Raw genomic sequence first — 24,113 nt, 5'->3', positions numbered from 1 at the left:
GGGGTCACATTATTCTTCTTGAGAGAAAATATACGTAGAAGGTTAAATAATGTCATTTTAAAAAACTAATGAGGGTATTATAGGAATTAAAAGTATTAATTAAATGCTTAACTCTGCTTTTTATTAAAGCAGCTTTGAAAAACAACTTACATATTGCTTTTAAAAGCTGCTGTCTAAAGGCCATTACTTTTAAAATAAGCAAGATTTTTTTTTTTTACTAAATGTTTTTATTGCTTAACTTTAAAGCGAAACAATTTTTGGTGAAACAAGCAATACCAAAGGGAACCTAAGAGGGAGACACCAAAGCTAAAGACAGAGCTTGACAACATAAGGTTAGTTTCTCTATTTTTCTCTTCACTTGTAAGTGGGAGGTTTTAGGTTCGATTTTCGTCAAAGGCGAATTTGAACCACATTATTGCTAGCATATTTGGAGGCTTAATTTACCCCCTTCCTCTTTAGTGTAGATAATATCTTATGTTAAAAAAAAAAAAAAAAAAAAAAGAAGAAGAAGAAGAAGATCGTACCATTGTCACCATTCTTAATGTGGAAAACGTTAGGTGTGAAAATAAGGTCCACCTTAGGCCCATCTTCTTCACGAAATGTGTTTTACTTATTGGACTTAGAGGAGTAAAAGCCCAAACTAATTTAACTTAACTAGTAACAATTTTTGGGAGGTTAGAGATTTTCCTACTGGGATAATTTGGCTGCATCGAAGAGATTTTTCTTTCTTTCAAGAACATATTGTTTATTTAGAACCCTTCGTACAAATTTTAGCAGATGCCCACGCACATCGTGTATGAACAATTTAATTTTTTGTTTTCTTTTGAGGAGTGTGATTAATTTTTAAAATTCTGAAAAAAAAATTATTTATGAAAAATAGGATAATGATGGTGCAGTTTCTACTAAAATGGGCATATTTTGTACTTTTATTTATTTAATTTTTTATTTTTAAATAGGGTGTGCTATGTTTACATGAGGTAGGTGAAAAAAATTGAAATTTATGTTGCATGTAATTACTAAATTACCTATGACATGTTTCGACTCGGAATGACCACCTGGACTCCGAATCGAGATGTGATGGCCGACACCTGAGATGACAAAGCCATAAATTGTAATGATGTAAAAAATGTGACTAAATTTAAACCTAAAAACGAATAAATGTAAGATTGCGAATGTGCGGGATTAAACCTAATTTACACGTGATGTTAGAGTATAAGTAAAGTACAATAAAAATAGAATGAGAATTATACCATTGAAGGTACTCTTCTAATCCAACATTTTCCAAGAATTCTCGTCGACGCAAATGCTCTGCCACTAAAACCTAGAAGGGCGAAAAACAATGGTGAATGAGCCTAAAAATAAGGCTTTGTAAAAAACCTTTTTGAAAACGTATAACCATTCACCGTAAAACAAGTAGAGTTTCCAAAAATATATGTATACTACATATGGTATGTAAACACTTACAACATATGGCAATATATCAGAAATACGAAAAATCACAATATTTCACCTATAAAACATATGACAACCGGTAATCACAATATCTCGCATAAACGAACATGTAATATTGGGTGCTGATCGACATATACTGACACACGAGTTCATGTAGAGATATTCTGACATAATGACTAGGTGTAATAATGATTTACGCTCTAATACTACAATCACGTGAAGACTGACGCTAAGCGCATCACATATGAGTCCTAATTGCCTATAGCAATTTAGGACATGACTAACACCTACAATGGATCCAAAGTAAACGTACGGTGCGATGTGAATATACACATGAAGCCTGGCCCTGGCCCTGGCCCAGGCAAGTACTAACACCAGTGTAGCACACGATGAGCAGATAACGTAAATACAATCATACAACGATAAATCAGTAATTCACATCGACATAATAATAATCCATATAAATATTAATCATGGTCGTAAATAAAATCTAATAATAGTTCGCCTACCTGTGTATCCTGTAGGATTTAGTATACTTTCGTACATTCCATCAATAAGCTAATTTCTAAAAGCGTTAGTCTAATCTAAACGTAACGTAGAAAATTCTTTATTAAATATATAAATGTAAACTAAATAAATATATAATATTTAAAAGCAAAGACCCACTCACAGTTATTTGCAATGTCACGTCCATTCGAGCTAGGAAAGTCAGAGTATTTGATAGTAATCGCACTTAAGCATAAAATTGGGACCCATTAGTAAAACTCAACCAAAATGATCAAATTTGAAAAAACGGAACGCGAATTTGGATTTAGGGCTTTGAAATACCCTAAGAGTGGTCCTAGGTAAATTTCGTAAAAAGTTAACAAAAAAATCAACGTTAACCCTAAAAAAAGTCAACCGAAACATCGGGCTGATCAGCTACGTCAAAACTTCAAAATTTCACTAAATGGATGTCAAAAACAAACTTTAGACATCGAAATTAGTCTACGAGGGTTTTCAAGAAAATTCGAAAAAGTCAGCAAAGGGAATATTTCAGGAATATTCCAAATCCAGATAGTAACTGGTCGGGTCAGATCCCCAAGTTTTGGCCGGATCTGAGTTGGATTCTTTTATTTTTCATTTTTTTCTATATCGGGTCGGGTTGACTCGATTGGGCTCGCAGGTCCCCCGACCCAACGAAAAAGAAGGTCGAAATTTGTGGAGGGAGGCCGAAAAACTTCAAGGGCTTATAACGGGTTCAAAACTCAACCATTTTCTACTACTCAAAAGCCAAAATGAAGTTTAGAGCATAAGGAACAAGAATCTACCTAAGTGGGGCTGAGCAATGGCCGGAGTTGGCAGGAAGAAGCCTGCAAAGGCCGGGTTCCTCGCTGGAAAATTGGAAAAGCTTCTCCCGAGTTATCTCTGCGTCCAAACAACACTAAAACATCTCAAGAATATCCTAATCGTAGTCCTAAACACGATCTATGAAGACTTGAAGTGGTTTTCGAACTTACCTCGTCGGAGCAAAATTTAAAATAGTGGGGGTACCACTGTGTGCAGAGAGAAAGAGATCGTCATGTGTTTTTAGGGTTCGTGGATCCGACTTCGACAGGTGGAGATGGGTTAGTGAAGGTGGTGGTGCGTCGGGTTCACCGGAGTGGCGAGAGGCGTGGTGGCCTTCTTGGCTTTGGTGGTTGCAGAGAAGACGAAGGATGAGAGAGTAGAAGGAGAACGAGTCTGAGGAAGAAAGATGAAGTGAGGTGAGAAATGAGGGAGATCGAGTGAGAGAAATGGGGAGAGGCCGAGAGAGTCCCCAAAGTGTTTGGGGAAAAACTGACACATGGCGAGAGATGAGAGGAGAGTTTTGAGTATGGTTCCACAAAATAGAAATCTGAAATAAAAAAACAATAAAATAATAAGAAAATATCTAGTATAGCAGGTTTCCTAAATTGACCTTTGTTTAGTAGTTCTGTAAAATCTTCATTGTAATTTTGATTTCAATTCCGTTTGCGCTCACACGTTTGTACCGTCGATAACTTTGAGAATACGAAAAAATAGTAGCTTGTACGCATCACGAAAGTCAACAATCTCGCCACTAGGGCATTTTCATCAATTCACTCTTTCAAAATTAATAAAATCGTAAAATTAGAGACGAGTTGTTACAACCTATATTTTTACTTTTGTTAGTTTTGATGAGGACGTTAAAATGATAATTTCAAGAAATTTTGATTTACAAAAAGGGTACTCTTAATAGGTAGTTTAGATAAAGACACTCTTCCTTCTTTCTTTTTATTTGTCAAATTCCTTTTTTATTATTTTTTTAGTTTTCACTTTTTATGTTATGCCAATGCTTATGGGAAAATATGTAAGTGGAAGGTTAGATGAAGAACAGAAGAAGGGTGGTGAGCTTTGGAGACGAGAATTTATAAAGAAGAATGAATGAAAATAAAAAAGATGTATCTTTTTCTATATATTTCTTCTACAACTTTTGTCCACCCGTCTTTGTCTTTATATTTTATTTTTTTATATACTTTCCTTATACCTCAAGTACAAAATGTAAAAAGCTAAAAATTTAAAACCAAAAAAAATTGTTATGCATCAAACTTTTAAATTGTAGTTGAAGCAAAAAATAATCTCAAAACTCTTGGACACGGCAAGTGGATTTTCTCAAGAAAGACAAGAATGCTCTCATTAAATGAGATGGAAAAGTCAAAGAGATTAAGGATATGATTAATCACCGAATCATATCTTTAATACATTCCTCATCCAATAATAACTTCATGAACCAAGGAATCACAATCATATCCAATTAGGGATGTTACAAGGATAATTCCAAGATATTGTTTATTAAATAATATATTTTGAATAATTCTTTCCCCATTCATCCAACAGGTGACACACCTTTGTCAATGGGAAGCCACCATGTGTAGGGCAAAACTATAACTCTATGGCCGACCACCTCTCTATAAATACCTCATCTCTACTAAGTTTTTGCTACGCATACAAAACCTAAACACTCACTCTTATCAGATTTACTGACTTAGGCATCAATTAATATAAAATTATCTTACTAGCGAGAAATAATATCAGGGTTCAGAATAAAGTAACCTAGAAGTAAGAAAATGAAATACTACGAAATCTTGGGTTGTGTTTTTGTAGCATTCCTTTTGGTGAATTATTTAGTTCACTATCTGATAAGATGATGGAGACATGGCCATAGCTCAGAATATCTAGCACATGAACGTGACGTCTACGCATCTGGCAATATTTGTTGAAAACATCACTGAGACTCAGCAAGCAATATATGTATGTCGACGCAATTTTCTTGGCATCAAACTGTCAAAGGTGAATATTAATGGAGGGTATTTTGTTTCTTGACGGAGATGGTAAGAATTAATAATATTCCTACCACAAATCGATTAGACCTTGCTAGTTGGGTTGATTAATCAATTGGTCCTCATTACCACCTATGACTAGCATTGAAATATTAACTTCATTCATTTGAAACTCCAAAGTTTTTATTTATTTATTTAAACAACATCATAACATATTGGGTTCTAGCAGACATGCATCTGCCCAACTGATACAATTGGGAATTACAAACTTGACGACCGGACTCTTTTACCATCCCAACATTACTAGAAAATTTATAAATATGCCTTCGTAAAGAAACATATAGTTAAATTTTGTAGTTCGTCACTATTTTTCTTCTAATATACTAGCATATGGGCACATAAGTGTGAGAATATTTTTTTTTTTTTTTTTTTTTTTTGAAATAGAAGGAGAGAGGAAGAGGAAGGGAGTGATAGAGAATGTGAGAGTGAGATTCTTTTTTTTTTTTTTTTTTTTTTTTTTTTTTTTTTTTTTTTTAATTAGAGATATGTTAGGAGGCTTTGAAAAAAAAAAAAGCAACATTTAGTTGTGTGAAATTACATTTCTGCCCCATATTTCTTATTCATGTTATGTTTTAATTAGGGTTAAATTGGTAATTTCATAGAATTTTGGTTGATAATTAGTGTTTTATTAATTAGTAGAGATATATATATGTGTGTGTGTGTGTGTGTTTGAGTTTCGTATGTACCTACTTAAATGGGAATAAACTTCAATGTCAAGAAATCATTAACCGTCAAAGTAAAAACCCTTTTCAAAGAAGCTTCATATAATCATATTCAGGAACACATGGACGTTTATAATTTAGTAGATTCAATTGGTTAAGCATATACATGTCAATCTCATATCAGAAAGTTTAGGAGTTTTGTTATTCAAGTCACTTTTGTTGGCAATTAGTTTTAGAGCATGTTAGAAAAGAATCGTGATCACAATCACCATCCCTACCTTCAAGGAATTAAATTAGGCGTTAAATTGTTGTAATTGATTGATTTGTATTTTTCTCTTTTCTTCCTTCATTTGATTTGTAGGGATTTGTATATAAAGTTTAGGGGTTTGCTATCCACACACCTCATTTTACTTCTCACACACCTTTTGATGATTTTTTTCCATTGATATTTGTCAGTTCATCCAATCCGACGGCCGAAAATTAAAAAAGATGTGTGAGAAGTAAAATGAGGTGTGTGGATATCACACCCCCAAAGTTTACTCTTACAGCGGTATCAATGAAAATCATTATGGCAATTAAGTTTTTCGCAAATTTTATAAAGTGGAACCTTAACTCTTTTTTATAATAGTGGTCTATTACAGCAGGCAGAAATTTTAACAGAGACATTTGACTACAATAATATTATTCTTACCACATATTAGTATTATTTTTCTAATAGAGATATAATTCATATATATTAGTGTGCATTACCTCTATGAGAGAAATAATACAAATATGTGATCAATGTAGCATTACTTATTTTACTAAGAAAACTGTTGGATGGGATTTGGACCTGGAACGAGAATTGCTGTAATATATCCTTTACACACATAAAAAAAAAAAAAAAAGAAAAAAAAAAAAAGAGGTTCGACTGAAGTCCAAACAGACTAGCAAATTAATAGATGAACTATACAAAATTTGGTATGTGGTAGCATTACTTATTTTACTAAGAAAACTGTTGGATGGGATTTGAACCTGCCAATGGGAACGAGAATTGCCGTAATATATCTTTTACACACACAAAAAAAAAAAAAAAAAAAAAAGACGAGGTTCGATTGAAGTCCAAACAGACTAGCAAATTAATAGATGAACCATACAAAATTGGTATTAATTTTGGTCAGGAATTATGATTGAAACTCTATAAATTTAATTACGCACTCTTCTTAAGAGTACTTTTATTTCTAAATATAAAAAATTTGAAATATACAATTAAATATTTAAAGTGACAATAACAATTTCATTTTTATGCATGAACTTTCTCTGTACGTGCCTAATCAGATCGAAAAATGTCAGATTTTGAGACCATCCATAATGCACTTGGATTCATGTGATGTCAATATTATAATGTACACGTCTCTTTAAATCAATTATTATCAACTTCCAATTTTTTATTCTGGAAAAAACCATACCAACAAATAAGTCTAGAAATCATATCTGAACCAGCTGCGGCAAAATTAGGTCAATTTTTTGATGGGTCGTGGTCTGTGCATACGAGTCTATGACTATATGAGAGTGTTCAAAGTTCAAAGTTCAAACCAAGAAAGTATATGCAACCAACCAAAATAGAGTATGAAAGTAAATATACATCCATTGCTTCGTGCTTGAACATGTTAGCTTTCAACATTCCAACAATCTGGTATACTACGTCTTTGTATACCTTTCAGAGACGTACACCTTCAATTGTAGACCTTTTTGAGGGAGCTAGAGTGTTCAAATGGCAGCAAATTAACATTTAATTTCTTTTTTCTGCACGTAAAAGATTTCCAAGATTTGCACCAAAACTCACGTGAAAATGGAACAAATTAAGGGGGCATCATGATGTTGGCACTCCTCTTTTATTTGCATTTTTTTCTTTGATGTATGTTTCGTGATTTTATTTATTTATTCTAATACATAAAAAGAAGGGAGTGCTTGAAAATATAAAAATGTTATTATTACTACTCATGAAAATATGTGTGATTAGTTTGTGATCTTTAATTACCTAACAACTTACGAAAAAAAATTCGGTGCTATAAAGAGAGTAATTTTGTTAAGGGTAATGCTAAGAAGACTAAATTTGTAGTGAGAAGTAAAATGGGGTGTGTGGATAGCACACCCCATAATAATTTATGGCTTGATTCTTTTTAATGTAACATTAATAAAGATGATAATTAATTTTTCTTATAAAAATTTAAATTAAAGAATGTGAACATATACGAGAAACTTAACGATTGAATCGCCAAGTTAGACCAAGTTAGAGTTAAAAGTAAGTATTTTATAAGAAAAACTAATAAAAAGGGCTTGAAAACTTTGAGTTTTAACTAAAATGAAAAAATAAAGGGTAAAGTGAATAGTACCAGGATTGACTTTTTAGTGTAAAAATGTAATTTTTCGTTAAAATGAATAGTACCAGAAGCTTTTTCGTTAAAATTCCCTATTTTATAATGGTAGGCTTGGTAGCCAGCAAGCCTTCATCAAAATTTTCACCTAAGATCAGACACTCGTGTAATTAAAGATCAAATTTATAGGATATATAATATTAATTTGTATGACTATATATTACAAGAAGAATACATGTAAAAGCTATAAACAAGTAGCACCTATAAATAGCTAGACAACAACCGCAAAAACATTACAAATAATATATTGCATGGAAGAATGGGAACTATTTATGAGATTGTTCTTCTATCGATCAATCAGCATGCAACATACTTCCATCCTCGAAATCCTTTGCACTTTTGAATACTCTACTTGTCTAGTGTTTTGAGTTTCAACATTTAACCAACTGTTTGGTGTGCATGTGAAATGCATAGACTTTTTCCCACGAAATCTTTTGGACTTTTCAAAATCTTCTAATTTGCAACACCCTCTTCACATTTGACTGTTTCATCTGCATGTGCAAATGCAGCCATTCTGTCATTATTTTTTCCTACAAGTTCTTTCGTCTTGAGACATTCTCTCTCCCAATTTGTCTTATGAACCACTGTTAATATGGACACCACACATGTAATTTGAGCTGCTAGAAGTCCATAACAAAGCCCTTTAAACCCTAACCTCCACACAAACGTCAAGACTATTGCCGCAGGCGTACCCACCATGTAAAATGAGTAAAAGTTAATCCATGCCCCAATGCCTGGCCTAGCACTTCCTCTCAAAATCCCACAACTTGTAGTTTGTGGACAATTAGCAATCTCACATAGTCCAATAATTGGTAGCACACTCATTGTTAGCTCCAAAACCTCATTATCATTTGTGAAGATTCTTCCCCATGCTCCTCTCCCTAGAGTGGTCAATGACAAGCCCAACAATGAGCTCACTAGTGCCATCCCCACTGCCACCACTGCCGCTAAACGTGCCTTTTCGGGTTGGCCTGCCCCTAGCTCGTTGCCTACTCGTGTAGACACTGATGCACTTAGTGCCGCTGGTAATGTGTACATGAGAGATGTGGTTTGTATCACTATGGCTGATGCTGCTAGGGCAATGTGAGGTTTTTGAAGGTAACCGGTTAGAATTGTCATGAACTCGTACCACCACCATTCTAAGCACACTCCTAAGCAACTTTGGAAAGCAAGTCGAATTAGGATACTCCATTCGTCAGCTCCTAGCGTTTTCCTCAACGAAAGTGGTACTATTTTTTTGGGTAATAATGGCTGGGACAATAATTGTGTTGTTTCATACTTAGTAGTAGGTTCACACTGGTCCGTTACCAAACAATAAATAGATTTTTTTGCGACATGGGCATAGACCACATAGCCCAAAAGAAAAAATAGAGTGATAAAATTGGTAAGAGAAGTGGAAATTGCTATTCCTTTGATCCCAAGGGAAAGATTGAAGGTTAAGAAGATTGTGAGAGGAATGTGTAGAATGATTGCTAGTAAAGTGGACCACATCAATGGCCATGTTGTGCTTTGACTACGTAAAAAAATACGTATGGGATGAAGAAGGCTATTGGCAAGAAGATCAGGGATGGCAAATTGGCAATACAAGCTAGCAATCTTTGTTATATCTTGGTTTTGATGGAGGAGGAGCATGAGAGGTTCAAGATTGGCCCAAAGCAAAGCAATAGGAAGAGAAGTGAGAAGCAATAAGAGAATGGTTCTTTGTAAAGTGTGGAAAGCTATGGAGAAGTTCTGTGAACCAAAAGCTTGGCTGCATAGAGGCTCCATACCCATGGCCAAGCCAGAGAGGACTGAGTAGCCAGTGATGTTGGTGAAGCCAATGGCTAAAGCCCCACCTGCTAGCTCAAGACTTCCAAGCCTTCCCATGCATACAACTAGGACCATGTTTTTTAGGTAACCCACTAAACTCATGGCCGCAATTGGGAAGCCAATATTTGTCATTCTGTGAAGTTCTTCCACCACCTAGAACATGTTCAAAATTGGAAAAGATAAAAAAAATTGATTCAAAAAAAATAATAGAAGTTAATTAATGATACTATGCGATGAAGACAATTCTTTGAATGTTTGTAGGATTTTGTACCTCTGGCATTGTCGGGCACTTTTGGGATGGCTCTGCTGCTTCAACCATGATCTTTGTTTCTTTTGCCTTGTTTCTAGCTTGCTTGTTTAATTCTTTGTGTTATGAGAGACAGAGAGGGATCGGAGAAAGAGGGGCAACTGTCTTGGGAAATTAATGAATGTACGTGCAAGGTATTTATAAGGATCGATATATGGGAGTTCTGCCAGTGAGATTGATCGAGTTTTCTTTTGTTCTCCGGTAGTTACCTATAGTTATCTCTCAAAAGGTACAACTTTTTGATACAATGAGAGCACTTTAACAGTTGTTTCAGAGCAGTAAAGTCGGTTAGAGTATATATGCGTGTTCTTCTTTTGCATTAAAGTTCAATTCTTCTCCTTCTAGTGTAGATGATATAGTCTAGAATATCACTTATATTAAAAAAGAAAATTACTTAAAACCTCCTATGCGATTCTTTTATGAGCAATTTTTTGGCATACCCAGAATACGGCTACGTACGTGGAGTTTTTGTTATATCAAATATGTGGACTTGTTTTTTTTTTTTTTTTAATTTTTTTTATATTCGTATAAGTGAGACATGTTGAGAATGAATCCTACGTTGATTAGATGAGAGACCTTGCATGTGCTTATTAAGTAGTTGTGCTTCTCATCATATTGCCAATTGATTTTATGATGGAACATTAACTTTCTTCAAGACATATCAACTTTATCATCCAATTTTATCATAACATGTAACATTAACTTTCCTCATGTTGAGAATGAATCCTACGTTGATTAGATGAGAGACTTTGCATGTGCTTATTAAGTAGTTGTGCTCTTCCCATATTGCCAATTGGGTTTATGGTAGAACCTCAACTTTTTTTCATGGTATCAAAGCGGGTTGTCGAGTGTGCGAAGTCTAACGGCCACACGTGCTCCACGTCACCCAAGTTATATTGTCCACGTGTTAGGCTACAAATTCCTCACATGTTGGGCTTGAAATTTGTCACATTGATAAGAGGAGAGACCTTGCATGTGCTTGTAAGTAGTTGAGCTTCTCCTCATATTGTCAATTGATTTTATGATAGAACATTAACTTTCTTCAAGACATATCAACTTTATCATCCAATTTTATCACAACACGTAAAATAGTACACCGGGTAACTTTTGCTACCATAAAAGTTTCTCATGATTCTGTAAACTTTAATTTGGCCTCGCTTGAGTCACACACTTAAAACAATTTGTACTGAGTGATGGGAAAGCATGTGTGCCTCTTGGGTCCAATATTTTTTTTAAACTATTATATATGCAAATTTTCATGTTCCATAGAGAATACTATCAACGCCTTCGGCTATAAGTTAAGAATATGAGATAATTATATATTGATATCGATTTACAGTACTTGATACATTATTGATCACCAAATATCAAACTATTGAAAAGGTGCCTTAATACTCGGTGCAAAACAATTGGTACTTTTTCCTTAAGAACATATAGAGGTACACAATACCAAACATTGGAAGGTAGAGGGATATGGACCGAATGAAAATAGGCATGCACATGAACCTTGTTTAAACCGTGTGAATATTTAAGCAGTAATCGTGCCCTCTTGTCATACCCACGCCCCTATTGTTTAAGCACATTTTGTCAGTTTTCAAAATAAACAAGAACATATCCACCATCTCTCTCAGTACAAACCAAACACCAGTCTTTATACTGCTCGATTCTTTCTTCACGTGAGGCAATTTGGTGACTGTCAATGTCTTTCTATTTCCTACATTCTTATTTATTAATATCCTCAATATTGCTTTTCAAGTCTTTCTACTAAAATATATTCATTATTTACGAATATTGCTAAAGTTCATATCCTCTTTGCTGTGCTATGTACTTTTAGGTTTAGCACAAGTACACACTTTCATCCGTCCAAACAAAAAAAAAAAAAAAGAAAAAAAAAGGGCACGAAGTACTCACAATTTTATTCAACTTTCATCCATGAAACTCAGTATTTGTAATATTTTCAAGCAACAAGATAAAGACTGTGTGTCACTAACCTTACACGCATATTTATTCAGCAACTACTTAAATTTGGTATCAACACAAAAACAAATACAAGTAGAGAAGCCTACTTCCTAAAGTAAGCATTTTATAATTAACTAACGATTGAAACCATACAAAACATAATTCCCACAAGGGCACCACTTGTCATAAGAGCCTAACTGAATGAGGCACGAACCTGATACATCTATTCATCAAGAAACTTTTAGCTAGTTTAATTTGATTCTAATTAGATTTCTTGAAGAAAACTCATAATTCGTACCTTTTATGATGAATTGTTACTGTATAATTAGGTTACCTTCTTCTTCAATCTCCTATCACATGGCCCCAATGAAGTTAATTGGTGCACGAGGTGGCCTTCATGTGCACATGTGTTACTTAGAAAGTATATAGAAATTTAGGTAGTGATGGAAGCATTTTCTTTTGCGTCACATGCATTATCAACATGTGTTTCAATATAAACCAAACCATAAGAGGGAAGCGGACCAAACAAGCCAAACCTCCACCTTTCTTCTTGAAGCACACAGCTTCTTTATTAAAGTTACTACAACCAACCCTCCTTTCAGTATCAACTAGCTCTTAGTTTCTTCTGTTGCACGCTCTAGGTTTGATAGTTGGGTGAGGAAAAACAAAAGGATCTTGGTTATTACTTACCCCAAAAAAAAGGGTTGGCTTAATAAAACTTTATGTTCTTAAAGGCCGTTTGATATCCTATTAAAAAAAATTCATCAATTTTGAAAATATTTCTTAAGATCATCTCTTAATATAATTTTATATAAAATTCAAAAACTTGTTTAGCATGAAATTCAAAATTACTTTCTTAACAATTAAAAAGTAAAAAGAAAAAGACCCCACTTCCTTTATCCTTGACCTCCCCCTCCCATTCCCCTTCCCCTACGCGCCCTTTCTATCTCCTCATCCTTATCTCCATGGTCAAACGTGGCAAGCACTTAAAAAAAATACCCGAAATAAACCAAAAATTTGTAAGCAAACCGCTTGTAGATACAGTTCTCTAGAACTTCAACGACGAATCTGTATATTGACTGGTCAACACGACGTTTCGATGCTGAAAAGGACAGATTTGGAGAAACCGATCTCAGCGGCGAAGTAGAGGATCCGCCAGAGGAAGGCATAGGGAACCAATTCAGACGAAGAAGGGTGTTAGGTAGGCCGGACAATTTTTTGCCTATTAACTTGATACGAAAATAACAAATTGCAGGTCAACTGATTAACGAGTCGGGTCATTATTGATTCACATGTTAATAATCTATTAAGATAATATGTATGATACGAAAATGACACGACACAACCAGTTTGCCAGGTCTAGACATCAAGTATAACAATTTCTTGCATAACCCATTAACCAAACACGAAACGACACAAAAATAACATGTTAACCCGTTAATGAGTTAGATTGTTATCAAGTCACTTATTAAGAATCTGTTAAGATAACGGATTTGATACGACACGACAACATGACCCGTTTGCCAGTTCAGGTGTTAGGGTTGGCTTGAAATTGGGTTGCATAAGGTTTGTGGCGAGGGCGAATGGAAGCAGAGACAAGGAAAGGGAGCTTGTTGGCGCTTTTAATGTTGGTTGTGATATCGGGAGAAAAAGGATTGCACTGAAAAAACAAAAAAAAAAAAAATCCTAAAAACACACTTTATCTATTTTTAAGTAATAAGTTATAGTTTTGAGTTATACTTGAGTTTGGATTTTAAGAATAAGCTTAAAACAATGAATATGAGTTCAATACCAAACATGCTTTAAGTTTCTTGATCGAACTAGATATAATCATCTATAGGACTCCTTTATGTATTTTTTTAATATGGGGTTGCATTCTCGGTGTTCTAAAAGGGGTCGTCTAGGATTGCCTAGGTGCTATAGGCGGTTGGCTACCGTCACGTTTAATTTCTAGACGTTTAAAATAAAAAAAGTTAGGGTGCTCTGACCCGCCTAGGCGAGCATAGGTGGGCTAGAGGTTTTGTGACTTTTTTTGCTTTATTAAGAAAATAATTTATGGTTACGACTCTCATTTACATAGAAAATAAGTAACTTCTATTTTGCATTTGATGTTTTCAATAAATTGTAGAGACTTGTAGAAACTTGGATGAATATTCATTATGTTTGTTCCCCATGTTTTCAATAACGTTATAGTAAGTTGTAATTCATATATCATTCTATTTTGTAGTTTATGTTTTTCAATACAATTATGTATTATTTAAGTATAAGTAGACTCTTTTATATATATATATATAAGGCTAAATTCCCGCTAGATCCATACCCGCCACCTGACTATCTCCTCGCGATTTTTAGAACATCGTGCATTCTTCAACATGGGATATAGCTTGTATCAGTCTCTAGAGAAAAGATATATTGTTTACTTTTTAGAGAACTACCTTACCTTTGTAGACCTTGAGCTCTCTTAAAATGTTTCTTTATCTGACAATGTTATTTCTTGAGAGAAAAACAAAAAACTTGTTCAACTGTTTCCTTTTTGCTTCTTTAGTTTTTATGATTGTCATGTAGTAATGTTTAGAGCAAAGATATTATTGTCATGTTCTGATCTCGAGATACGTTTGTAGTCAACGTGATGATTTGTACCAGTACCATAGATATACAAATAAAACATAGTTCATTAGAAATCTGAGATATATACAATATACACCAAAGATTCAACAAATTAACAATTCATGGTAAACCCTACTTGAATAGGCGAACTATTCTCCCGGTACCTCTACACTACTACTCGAAGTTCCTCACTTAAACATGTAATTCTGGAGAAATAACGTTATAATGTGGACTAGTGTATCGGGTAAAATTGATTTCTATGTTTTAGTACTCGTTTAAATTATGTTTAGAGGGAAAAACCTTTTCCAGAGGAAACCAGTTATTGATCGATTTTGTTTAAGTGGGACTCACTTAATTAGTACATAAGTGGATTTAAGCATCTCATGGCCTATATATTTTTATTGATATTGTATACATGGAATAACTTTATTATTCTCATAATTTTATTCATGACTGTTACTATATATTCCTCGTTCTCCATCGTGAAATGCTTGTCTTACTACCAAATTAATCGATATTAAGAATCATCACCACCAATGAAATTAATTTATTTGGGTGACACTTGCATGGAACCATGCATGTGCGTCTAGTTACACCAAATGACTAAAGCAATACCTTCTTCCATTTACAATTATTACACCCACCTTTCAATAATATTCGTGTCGACGGATCATTGCATTTCAATCACATATCTTCGAGAAGATGGGATTTTTTCAGGTCCCCAATTGATCGACCTGGATGGGATTTTTTGCCTTCAAATATTCTTAGCCAATGTTCATTCAATCTCGTGGGGGTGGTTGTTACTTGTTAGGGAAAATGACACTACCAAAAAATAAGGTATGCCTTACAAAATTTTGTTTGACGAATCAAATTTCATCGAGGAAAAGGACTTTATCCAACAGATTTTTTAGTCGGTAGGGCAAAGATGGTCAACATTTAAGGTTTATTCAAAACCTTTATGTGACGAAGGTGATCATAGGGCAAGTCACAATTCGTCAGACAAAATTTTGGAGCGAAGAGAGAAAAATGGCACGCAATATTTGACGGTTTGCCCGACGAATCTAGTCTTTGTTGGCTATGTTGGCTTTGCCCAACAATGTTTGTCGGCTAAGTTCTACTATCGGTAGTCAAAGGCTCACCATGACGTTTAATAAATTTCCACTGACACAACCCTTACTCAGCGTTTTCCTTGTACTTGCTCTACCGAGATGAATCGAAAACTTTCGGTAAATATGCAATAACTTTCTTAATTTATTAGCTTTTTTCTTTTACTTATTTTATGTGGTTTTAACTAAACTATTTGGTTTTTTTGAAAATTTTAGGCCAACCTCGAGTGAGACGAGCGGGACAAGGCTTGTCTCGATTACATAGAGCGGATGTGGAGTGGCCGATATTAAGAAGTGGAAGTATGAGCTACACAAATACTACAACATTTTTCCGACGCCTGAGGCAGCTTTTACATAACCACCCAAGGATTTTGTGGAGAAGGTGGACGAGTGGTAGTGGTTGTTCATTCATTTTCAAAGTGAAAAATTTCAAGTAATTAAAATTTAGTTCAATTTTATATTTTTTTTTGGGTAAGTTTAATTAAGTTTCTTTTAATGGACGGAAAAAAATTGGTGGCAAATAAAGGTAACGAGAGAAGAAGATGTCCTTCACCACTCTTGTTCTCGACCTCTATCTTACCGTGTCACCATTCTGGGGAGCATTTCCCTGAGGTGGAGGTTTGGTGGGGGTGGGGGAGGGGGGGGGGGACACATGCCAATTATGGCAACGAGATTGCGAATGAAATTTATGTAAGTATTCATTTCTATGTTTTAATTGTAAATTTCATTACAATAAATAAGGTTTCAAATATGATCAAAAATTTTAATTGGTTTCCCTTTGTTTTATTTTTCTTTTTTATTTATTTATTTATTTATTTGTAGGCTTCTATGATTCAAAAGAAGGACAAGTACCTCGCCAACCTCTCCCAACAGCTACCGGACGTGCCTATGAAGGAGCTGACACCTAATCTAGAGGTGTTTCTCTAGTTGCTGATGGATAGGGTTGGGCGACGGAAAGACAAGGAAGTTTGCGACCTAAGAGTGGGTTGGGTTTGGGAAGTCGGGGGGGGGGGGGGTGTCTTTTTGTTATGTGGGCTCTAATCCATCAACTAAGATTGATTCCAGACTTCAACAAGTGGAGATAGAGCTAGCACGCCAAAAGAAAGAAGGTGAGTGCCTACAAGAAAAAGTGGCACACTTGGCACAAGTTGCTGTGAAAGATCGAGAATTATTACACCTGTACTTCGCTGCCGTAGCCCAGTTCTTGTCAGCTTCTGGCATGAGGATTCCCAAGCCTCTAGTCGAGCTTTTGCAACCATTCCCCCAGCCACCCTAGTAGTTTAGTTTTTGTAATATAATTGTACGAACAATTTTATATTGATTGTAAATATTGTTTTTTTTTTTAAGTTAGAATTAAATGAATTATTGGATATAAATATTTTTTAGGGAGATTTTGGATGTGGTCCTTAGCTATCAATATTCTTTGACCTAAGCCTTGTTAGTTTTCAATTTTTGATCGAAATCCCTGAAATTAATGTGATACTTTATTTCTATGTATGTTACTATACTTTTTAAATTAAAAATTGAAATGTATAGTTGTTTATATTAATGAGATTTTAAATAAAAACCCATAATTTGTGGGATTAAAATATAAATTATACTATTGTGTGTATGTATATATAAACATGGGTACATTCTTCAAAACCACACAAAAAAATGTAATAGATATTAGGCTTAATAATATTAGTAAATTTCTTCGATTAAACTTGACATGAATACATTCTTAAATCAAAAGAAAAGAATATACCCATATAAGTTTAAAAATGGTTAGAAAAAATTGAATAGATTTTATATAAAAAAAGGGTACATTTTACATATAACAAATTGGTATATTTAAGAATGGGGTACATTTTAAGATTAAAAATTGAAAGAAAAAAAAATTAAATGAATGGGTGCATATACGATTAAAAAAAATTAAAACATTTTTGAAAAAGCTAATGGGTAGAAACTTATTCTAATTTATTTATTTTGGAAATGTTTTGAAATAAAAATTAGTTAGGAGTTTAATAAAGGTGTGAGTATTAAAATTATAAATCAATTATTAATTTTTATTTTAAAAAATTATGTAACTGACATGTAAATTCATTATTATATTAATGCTAGGGACTTGGATTAAAATTTGAAAACTAATAAGGTTTTAGTTAATGAACATTGGTGACTAGGAACATGATACTAATTTTTCCTATTTTTTAATTAAAAAAGCTTTCGTCGCGCAAAAAATTTAATATATGTTTTAAATTTGGTTTCTTAGAGTTGGCCCGATGACTGGACCATCGGGTCAAATTCATTACAATATTTAATTATGTGCTAGCCAACAAGATATCATTCGTCGGGCAAGTGGATTTTGTCAAGTCAATTTAGTCAACGCACGTTCATCCGATAAAATTTGCCCAACGGATTTGTGTTTTTGTTGTTTAAGATTTTGGTCGACGGGTTTTTCCCGACTATTCTTTTCCAACGAACCTCCGTTGGCTAAACTGTGTGAGGGCTAATGCAGCTTTTAGCTGACGAAGTTATTCCGTCTGGCTAAATGTTCTCTTCGTAGTGTGTTTGCATATCCAGTAACTTCCAACGCTCTCTCTCATGGTTTGTGTGACCTCTGTTCGTATAACGCACTATCTTTGGTCCCAAGCTCGCAGGCATTGTTCGGAAGAACTCAAACAACAAACTCTATTATGTCACTTGCCCCGCCATGAGTGACAGATTGCATGCATGTATGTTTAAGGTATTTTCCATCAAATCATCAAACTATATTTAAAGATTCTAACCGTACGTCAATTTTTTTAAGCTTCACTCATAGATCATTCAAGCAAAATCAATTTAAAAATAATTTAACTATTTGAGTATCATCATGAAATTTAGGGCATCCATAATATGCAACACTCAAGTTTGATGTGATTTTTAAAATAGGCCACGAGGTTTTAATTTTGTCGTATTACACCTTATAAGTTGTTGAATTTATCAATTTGTGCCTTTGATTGGACTGATTCTATGATTTTTTACCAAACGGTAGAAGAAATTTTATTAATCTATTTCGAGAGAAATGTTTACATCTTCTGCCATAATGTTGTAAAGAAAATCTGGAAAGGATAAACCCCAAGAATGGGATCCACCCATCTGGAAAAAAAAATGTGACGCCATCAAGTGGGCCGCCATACTACCATCATCACGGGGGATATAGGCAAATTTAAGGGGAGGCAGATTCTCTGCCCTCCTTCCCTTACTTTTCTGTTTGTGTGATTACGATTAAGTCACGTGAATATCTTATATTACTATTTATTTTTGTCTTATTATCTCTATACAAAAATAATATAAAATGTTAACGTGACTTAACCGTCACCACACAAAACAGGAAAACACGAGAGGGCACAGGAAGTGGGAGGACAGATAATCTGCCTCCAATTTAAAGCTCTACAAACCCTCAGCAAGCTCCCTTATGTGGTGAGTTTGGTTCAAATAGACAAAAAGTGTAAAGTAATACAATTTCAAAGCCTAAAGGTGCAATCTAAAAAAATAAAATCTCATGATCTATTTTAAAAATCACCTCAACTTTAAAATGTTAAAAAATGTAATTAGCCCTGAAACTTAAATATTTATATAAACACTAGGATCATGTATTTATTTGGTCAGTTTGGATGTGTCGATAACATATATATAAACATTATCTACATGGAAAACCCTTTTGAACAACTGGTGATTACAAATGAAAAAATCACTTACATGTGGGGGCACCACTAATCACCACTACGATGTGGCATGCCCACATGCCATTGGTCTAATCAACTTAAACTTTCCATCCGGAAATAGATTATCTCCGGATTCTTTTCACCAAATCCATCAATCTGGATCCTTTGAAATTTTGATCAAACGACTAAAAACAGGAACCTTTTAAAAGTTATAATAACTTTAGCTATTGTATCAAATTTTAAGGGTCCGGATTGATGGATTTGGTGGAAGGAATTTCCGGATCCCTTTCCTTTCCATCAAAGAGAAGAGATATTAAATCTTCTGCACTCAAAATAGGTGTGGTCTTTCAGTGGCCACAATTATTAGTAGACACGTGTTTATAAACTTATTTTTGTTAGCATAAACTTAATATATGTCAAACAATAATTAGGATTATAGAGAGACCACATTCATTTTGGAGGTAGAATATTTGATCTCGATCGAAGAAGCCTTGTTCATCTTAGTTCAAAACCCAAGTCCTTTTCAGCTCGTCCAACTATTATCTAAGCTTTGTATCCAAAATGTAACCGGATGTAACACTTGCGGATCCACAACAGGATACTGCAACTACTCTCACACCTCATTGGTTTTGAGTATTGGCATAACAAATACGTGATGCCCCCAACTTTTCAGGGTGAGAAGGGGTAGAGAAAATGCGTAGAGCTAACAAAGAGTTGGTATAACTTATTAAAGCTTGTTTTATTAACATTCACATATTGTTGAATATACTTCACATATTTAATACATTTCATATCTGTTTTTTTCAGTTAAAATTTATCTTAATACATCTCACATAGATTCTCATAATATCCTCACATCTCGCACTCTCTTAGGTACAATAAACATTTTATGTTTTCATTTTTATTTTTTACACCCGACACTCTTCACATCTTTGAATTATAACATGATTTCTATGTTGTTTCTCCTCCCTTTCAAAGAATGAAGATTTAGATTTGAGAAAAAAATTGGAAAAAAATTAAAGCAAGGAGAGGAGATGGTGGTTGACCCGTAATTTAGGTGTGAAACCGAGCCAAACTGCATTGTACCCACCCCTAGACTGGCTAGGCTAGACTGACACACTGTCTTGGTAATTCGTTACAAGTCCATACACATTGTTGGTTGGTAATGGTACTCATCGAGTGTTAGATTGGGCTTCTTTCTTGTTCTGTCTTGGGCTTTGTGGATTCATTCACTGGGTCCTCCCCTCTTGGGCCTTCGCCAGAAAACAAACAAACAAACAAACAAAAGTGGCAAATCGAAGTGAATCAGAAATGCACGCGAATGCGTCAGACGTCGAGCGATGTTTATCCTGCACTTCGCAGAGCTTGAAAAGACCAAATGGCATGGCCGATTGCAAAGCTTATCAGCTGATGCAGCAACCATCCCAACCAATCATAATTAATTTATGTTAAATTAAATTAATTTAAACTAAAATCAAAGAGCCAAATTCAGAAACAGCAGAACAAGAATATATAGTCACTCGTAGGTAGAGAGCTCACTCCGATAATTTTTACTTCAGAATTATAGTAAATTTTAAAATCCAGAAAGTATGATGATCGCTAGGCGGCTCTGGCATAAGCGGGCTTTGGTCAACGGTGGCCCGTGGCTCTGTACGTACACCTCTTCAGCTCCGTCGCCGGCGGCGGTGCATTCTTCCCACCACTCTCCGTTTCGAGTCTCCTCTTCCGATCTCGTTGCGTTCTCTACTGCCGCTTCCACCTGGTTCTGCTTGGCCGATCAGGTATCCATTGTAAGTCTCTTTCGCTTGCTAATTAATCTTGGTTCTGATTAAATGATTGGTCAGTAATCAAAATTGTGGAAATTGTTTAAATTTACATTCAAAGATGGTTCTTTTCAACTATTTTTTTGGTAAATTTGTTCGTAATCTGTATGGTTATTTATTTATTTTGCAAATTGTGAATTTTTAGCGTAGAATTGCGTGTAATGTGAATGGGAGGTGGTTTTCAAGTGAGGCAGTGGCTGATGTTGCAGCAGCGGTTAATGGTAATGGTATAGTTGATGTACCGTTGGCTCAAACCGGAGAAGGCATTGCCGAATGCGAGCTACTCAAATGGTTTGTGCAGGAGGTCTGTTATTCCTTCTACCTTTCGCATAAACGTATCCTGTACAATATAATTGCACATGCATTTGTATACATTTATGTTGTTGATCCACGTATTTGTGCAAGGTTTGTCAGATTTGAATGAGAAGTTTTCGCAGGCCTGCACAGCCACATTGACGGTCTTCATTTTGCATACAATGGGAGTGTCATTTAGTATGAATATATGATATTAGGTTGTTTCGAAGAGAATGTGGAATTTGAGGTTTAATTTGTGATTTTGGCAGGGGGATCAAGTTGACGAATTTCAGCCACTTTGTGAAGTTCAAAGTGACAAAGCAACCATCGAAATAACAAGCCGTTATCAAGGGAAAGTTTCTCAGCTTCTCTACATTCCTGGTGACATCGTCAAGGTCAGAATACTTTTACACCTTACAACCTATGGTTTGAGGATTTGTGGAGAGGTCCGCATATGTAAGAGAGTTAGTGGACAATAATGGCCCTTTAGAAATTGAACTAGTAACGGGAATTTTTCCTTTAGAAATTTGGTAACAGCATATCATTTCTCTCATGTGGATTAGCTCATTCTGGTTTTAATCATATTCAAACTCTTATTTATGATTTAAAGTTTCAATTAAATCGTAGGTTGGAGAAATTCTTTTAAAGATGGCCGTCAAGGAATCTCACGTTCCAAAGCAGATATTTGAGAATTTGGAAATCACTAAGTCACTAGATTCTGAGCTTAACACACATAACATAGGCGGAGTTTTGTCTACACCTCCTGTTCGGAGCCTTGCAAAGCAATATGATATAGATATAAATGAAGTCTCTGGAACCGGTAAAGATGGGAGAGTGTTACGAGAAGATGTCCGTAAATATGCTGCCCAGAAGGGAATCGTTGAAGTTCCTTCTGCCTCCTTGAGTGCTAGTCCTGAGAAAGCTTTGGGAAGAAAAGAGACTTGTGCACATACATCAGCTGAATCGGGATGGAATTATGAGGATACGACAGTTACCCTGAGGTAATATAGCATGCAAACATGAACTTGGAATACCTCCTTTGTTCATTAATGAATCATTTGTATGATCCATGGCTGAAACTTATGTCACGTAATACTAGAATTTCATAGAGAACATTTGTTTTTAGTGGTCTTATTCAAGACGAAGTGAAGTATGCCGTGAATTAATTAAAATGTGTTATTTCAGGGGATTCCAGCGAAGAATGGTTACGTCAATGAGCATGGCTGCAAAAGTTCCACATTTTCATTATGTTGAGGATATAAAGTGTGATGCACTTGTGGAGCTGAAAAATTCTTTCCAAAGTAATAACACCGATTCCAATGTCAAGCACACTTTTCTTCCATTATTGATAAAGACTCTCTCAGTGGCCATGAGCAAATATCCGTTGATGAATAGTAGCTTCAATGAAGAGTCACTCGAGGTCATCCTCAAAGGTTTGTACACTCCATGGCAAGTATCATCTGTTGGCTGCAGCAATGTTTCTACTTGAGCTTAGTCTTTTATTAGTGACATGGAAAACTTGCTAGTATTAATTTTGTCTTGAAGTGGGGTTTTGACTTAACAAAATGGAAATTGTTATAGGTTCGCACAATATCGGAATTGCCATGGCTACTCCATATGGTCTGGTTGTGCCAATCATAAAGAACGTTCAATCTCTTTCCATTTTGGAGGTTAGTTCTATGTCACCTCTCAACTATGGCTTACACTGTGTGTCTGAATATGTATACACTTCTTGGTTTGTTTGCATGAGATTCATGATTTGGAGAACAATTTCTCGGTTGCATGTTGAACTTTACGATTCTAAGATATTTACAATTATTTCTACCTACTCAGGTGAAAGAATGACATATGCTTTTATTACTTATATGTTCCATGTGTGCAGATAACAAAGGAACTTTCACGGTTACAACAATTGGCATTGGAAAACAAGCTCAAGCCTGAAGAGATATCTGGTGGAACAATAACTTTAAGCAACATTGGAGCAATCGGTGGGAAATATGGTTCGCCTCTTCTGAACTTGCCTGAGGTTGCCATTATTGCAATTGGGCGAATTCAGAAGGTTCCACGATTTGCAGATGACGGAGGTGTATATCCTGTCTCAGTTATGACGGTGAGTGTTTCTTTTGTTTTTCCAATAAAACCAATTGAAAAGGTTAAATCTACATATTACTTCCATACAAATTACCAAATCACTGCATGCCAGTGCCCTCACCCTTACAAATCCCCATGGACATGCACATTGGGCCTTTTTTCTAGGATGCTGTGATGAAATAGTCGGCCGTCGAAATATAACAATTTTGTTTCTCAGGTCAATATAGGCGCAGATCACAGAGTGCTGGATGGAGCAACTGTTGCCAGGTTCTGCAACGAGTGGAAACAATATATAGAGAATCCAGAGCTGCTCATGTTGCGTATGAGATAGATAACTGGTCGTCGATGGCCTCGCTGCTTGAAAACATGCTCTTCCCAATTGACTGAATTCCCTGTTGCCCTTGCATAGTTCGATTTCAAGGCTCTGTTTACAAGCAAGACAGCCGGCTCAAGAGAAGTTGGCCTTTTTTTTTTATTTTTTTTATATATTTATTTTATATATATATATATATATAAATAA

The 24,113-nt window shown here is 35.0% G+C and overlaps 2 protein-coding genes across 3 annotated transcripts; one reads left to right on the top strand and one right to left on the bottom strand.

Moving 5' to 3' along the window:
• Nucleotides 1-7,986: 7,986 nt before the first annotated feature.
• On the bottom strand, nucleotides 7,987-10,121 carry LOC137730446 (protein DETOXIFICATION 55-like). Its single transcript, XM_068469435.1, has 2 exons — nucleotides 9,992-10,121; nucleotides 7,987-9,873 (listed from the first exon to the last, which is right to left on the bottom strand). The coding sequence occupies exons 1-2, from the start codon at nucleotides 10,037-10,039 to the stop codon at nucleotides 8,365-8,367; spliced, it is 1,557 nt and encodes a 518-aa protein (XP_068325536.1). The 5' UTR covers nucleotides 10,040-10,121; the 3' UTR covers nucleotides 7,987-8,364.
• Nucleotides 10,122-20,709: 10,588 nt separating this feature from the next.
• On the top strand, nucleotides 20,710-24,104 carry LOC137732293 (lipoamide acyltransferase component of branched-chain alpha-keto acid dehydrogenase complex, mitochondrial). 2 transcript variants are annotated; one of them, XM_068471601.1, is made up of 8 exons: nucleotides 20,710-21,166; nucleotides 21,354-21,512; nucleotides 21,772-21,897; nucleotides 22,130-22,503; nucleotides 22,688-22,935; nucleotides 23,084-23,172; nucleotides 23,385-23,612; nucleotides 23,811-24,104. In XM_068471601.1, exons 1-8 carry the CDS (start codon nucleotides 20,975-20,977, stop codon nucleotides 23,922-23,924), a joined length of 1,530 nt encoding a protein of 509 aa, XP_068327702.1. In that variant the 5' UTR covers nucleotides 20,710-20,974; the 3' UTR covers nucleotides 23,925-24,104. The 2 variants fall into 2 exon arrangements, with proteins under 2 accessions (XP_068327702.1, XP_068327701.1); XM_068471600.1 differs by having other exon boundaries at nucleotides 20,710-21,175.
• Nucleotides 24,105-24,113: the final 9 nt, after the last annotated feature.

Source organism: Pyrus communis, chromosome 4 (genome assembly GCF_963583255.1).
Source record: "Pyrus communis chromosome 4, drPyrComm1.1, whole genome shotgun sequence".
Lineage (NCBI taxonomy): Eukaryota > Viridiplantae > Streptophyta > Magnoliopsida > Rosales > Rosaceae > Pyrus > Pyrus communis.
Note: the sequence above shows the minus strand (reverse complement) of the source record. Positions and strands in the feature narration are given on the sequence as shown.

Excerpts from the sequence above, each read along its gene's own strand:
- LOC137730446 (XM_068469435.1), bottom strand. The coding sequence starts at position 10,039 with ATGGTTGAAGCAGCAGAGCCATCCCAAAAGTGCCCGACAATGCCAGAG. Across the intron at positions 9,874-9,991 it reads AGTGCCCGACAATGCCAGAG|GTGGTGGAAGAACTTCACAG; the intron begins GTACAAAATCCT and ends AACATGTTCTAG.
- LOC137732293 (XM_068471600.1), top strand. The coding sequence starts at position 20,975 with ATGATGATCGCTAGGCGGCTCTGGCATAAGCGGGCTTTGGTCAACGGT. Across the intron at positions 21,898-22,129 it reads TTCCTGGTGACATCGTCAAG|GTTGGAGAAATTCTTTTAAA; the intron begins GTCAGAATACTT and ends ATTAAATCGTAG. Across the intron at positions 23,613-23,810 it reads ATCCTGTCTCAGTTATGACG|GTCAATATAGGCGCAGATCA; the intron begins GTGAGTGTTTCT and ends TTTGTTTCTCAG.